General features: G+C 41.1%; 1 protein-coding gene across 1 annotated transcript; it reads right to left on the reverse strand.

Annotated features, from left to right (window-relative positions):
* Window positions 1-1,330: 1,330 nt before the first annotated feature.
* On the reverse strand, window positions 1,331-2,701 carry LOC127126078 (histone H1). Its single transcript, XM_051054928.1, has 2 exons — window positions 2,401-2,701; window positions 1,331-2,303 (listed from the first exon to the last, which is right to left on the reverse strand). The coding sequence occupies exons 1-2, from the start codon at window positions 2,587-2,589 to the stop codon at window positions 1,596-1,598; spliced, it is 897 nt and encodes a 298-aa protein (XP_050910885.1). The 5' UTR covers window positions 2,590-2,701; the 3' UTR covers window positions 1,331-1,595.
* Between the last annotated feature and the right edge of the window lie 316 nt (window positions 2,702-3,017).

The following is a 3,017-nucleotide window of genomic DNA, read 5'->3' on the forward strand; positions in this document are numbered from 1 at the left end:
CAATACGCCTCCATCTGTGGAGTGTCCAATTGTGGTGCATCACTAGTTGCAGCATCTATCCAAGTTTCATGTTTCCCCAGCAATCCCATCACAGCATAATCTTCAAAAATATATGGGAATGGAAGGTAATGTGGAGAGATTTTCCGATCCTGCAACCAGTGCTGTTAATAGTGGCAGCGGTGGTGCTACAGCATAGCAGAATTTGAATGCTATAGCATAGTGGAATATGAACAACCGGTTAATTTCCACTATTTGCGATTGAAAAAACTATCTCCAAAGAAACGCAGTTTTGACAACCATGCTTCACATCACTCTAAGCTCAGAAACATAGCATGGGTAGCCCACATTATCGCCAAACCATCTCAAACAGCTTTGCTAAATCCTACTAGTATAGTTTTTCCTGCTTTTATCTATATAAAGGGGCTTTAGACAACGCGCAAAATCTCTAATCCGATTTTTTAAGCAAACTAAAGGGGCTTTAGACAACGTGCAAAATCCTTAATGCTCTTATGTTCAATAATTTTGTTCAATAATTTCATTGAGACTACATATCAAGCATTTTGCGATCAATAAAAAGAAACATCTAACATGTTGATCAACCACATGATTCAGACGAATACCCAAATGAAAACCCTAGCTAATGTATTAAATTAGATAACAAAAAATGCTGCAAAAGAGGCACAGATTTAAAACAACACTGTCTTGAATTATTTCATGAAATCAGCCATCGAAAATCCAGAATACACCTTTAATGAAAAGTAACCACGTAGGTTAATAAAACCAACGTTTAGGGATTATATACCAAAGATGCATAGATAATAGATCTCAATAAATTCACTGACAAAACCCAAGGATTCTTTCCATGTCATAAAATCAAAAATTAGGGATTTTTACCTAATTGCATAGCTGGGTGCAGCAAACGAGATCCAAGATAATAAACTGGGAAAAACCAGATCTCTTCTATAGCATCGTAAAGTAATGCAACCATCGTTTCGTAAATTTTTTTACCAATCCTAGATCAAAACGTAGAAATGAAAAAGATCTGAAGAAAATCACCTATGAATACACAAATTCATTCCATTTGTGAAAACGTAAACCAAGGTTTAGGGATTTTTTCCAAAGCTTAAAATACATCATACCAGATCTGAAATCAATCTATTACAGAACCAGATCCACTCAATTGTAAATTTATTAAACCACAATTTAGGGATTTAACATCGGGTATACAAAGAGAGAATGAAATATACAAGCTATGAAAATTTTATGACCAAAACCACAGATCAATTCAATGGATGACATAAAAAACTAATAAACAAAATCTGCAGAAAAGTGATGCAAAAACACAGATCCATTGCATTGTAAAAAGATCACTATAACAAGACATTGAAACCCTAAATCCCTTCTAGCTTTGATTTATGATTAAACTCAATAATAGGGGAAAATTACATAGCTAGAAAACTGTGTACGAAACGATGAAAAATAAAAAGTTTAATAAATTCAGAATTTGTCGACAACATCTGTGACTAAACCGCAGATCAAAGAAAATTTACAGCTAACGCTACAAACACTAGCTTCACTAATTACCCTTACAACCTTCACTTCTTCCCTCTCTTAGCTGCTGCCTTCTTCGCTGGAGACTTCGCAGTCTTGGCCTTCGCCGCTGCTTTCACCGGAGTCTTCTTCACAGGTGCAGCCTTCTTCACCGCCGGCTTGGGTGCAGCAGCTGCAGCCGCTGGTGAAGTCCTCGTCGAGGTCCTTGCAGCCTTGGCAGGCTTAGCAGCTGGCTTAGCCTTAGCAGCTGGCTTGGCTTTGGCAGCAGGTTTCGCCTTAGCAGCAGCTTTAGGCTTCGCGGCAGGCTTGGCCTTGGCTGCTGGCTTGGCTGCGGCAGTCTTAACCGGCTTGGCAGCGGGTTTAGCTTTGGCAGCAGGCTTTGCCTTAGCAGCGGGCTTAGCCTTGGCAGCTGGCTTGGCCTTAGCAGCGGGCTTGGCTTTGGCAGCTGGCTTGGCTTTGGCTGCGGGCTTAGCCTTTGACTTGGTAGCAGCTTTAGCCTTGGGCTTGGCTTTGGACTTAGCAGCAGCAGCAGGCTTCTTGGCGGGCTTTGCAGCAGAGGACTTCGCCGGTAACTTGTAAGAGGCCTTAACCTTGACGAGCTTGCCAGAAGCAACAAGCTTCTTGATCTGAACCAGCAAAAGCTTCTTGAAGTTCGATGGAAGCTGCTTGTGCTTCTCTTCAATGAACTTCGCAATCGCGTACTGGCTTGAACCGTTCCTCTCCTTCAAAGCAACAATCGCTTCCTTCACCATCTGAGAAATTCAATTCCAAGAAAAAGAAAATTTAGAATATGATTACGAAATGGGAACAACATTAATGAGTTGAATTGAGCAAGAATGAGTCAACTACCTCTTCATAGGTGGGGTGAGTTCGGGGCTTGGCCGGAGCTTTCTTGGCCTTGGGCTCCTTGGGTGCCTTCTTGGGCTTGGCAGTGGGCTCTTCGGATTCATTGACAACTGGTGGGAGCGTGTCGACGGCTTCCGGCTCCTCCACAATGGGTTGCTCGACGGCGACGGTGGTGGGCTCTTCAGACGCCATTGCTTGAACTCGAAAACGGGAAAAGAGAGAGAAAAAAAATGGATATGATAATGGATCTGTTGAAAGACGTTGTAGCTTTCAGCGAAATTTTTGGTGTGAGAATAAACGAAAATTACGTGGTTTATATAATATGTGAATCGAGAACAACATCCAAATGCTGAAACCTGATTGGTCCGTTGCTCTACACAAGGATTCATCCATTATTAAAGTTTAAATGTCAACCCTTGGATCTAACTCTATCGACGGTTTGGGTTCCCTGTGGAGGAGGCAGAAATGGGAAATTTTAGGATAATGGATCTTGTTGGTAAGAATTTAGGTGTGCTTTTAAGCTCGAATGATTTGATTATATCTCGTTGGTTTTTTTATGGATTTGAGTGAGGTTTTTTGCATCTTGTAGATTATTTTGTGATCTTTCTAATGAATATTTT

Source organism: Lathyrus oleraceus, chromosome 3 (assembly GCF_024323335.1).
Source record: "Lathyrus oleraceus cultivar Zhongwan6 chromosome 3, CAAS_Psat_ZW6_1.0, whole genome shotgun sequence".
Classification (NCBI taxonomy): domain Eukaryota; kingdom Viridiplantae; phylum Streptophyta; class Magnoliopsida; order Fabales; family Fabaceae; genus Lathyrus; species Lathyrus oleraceus.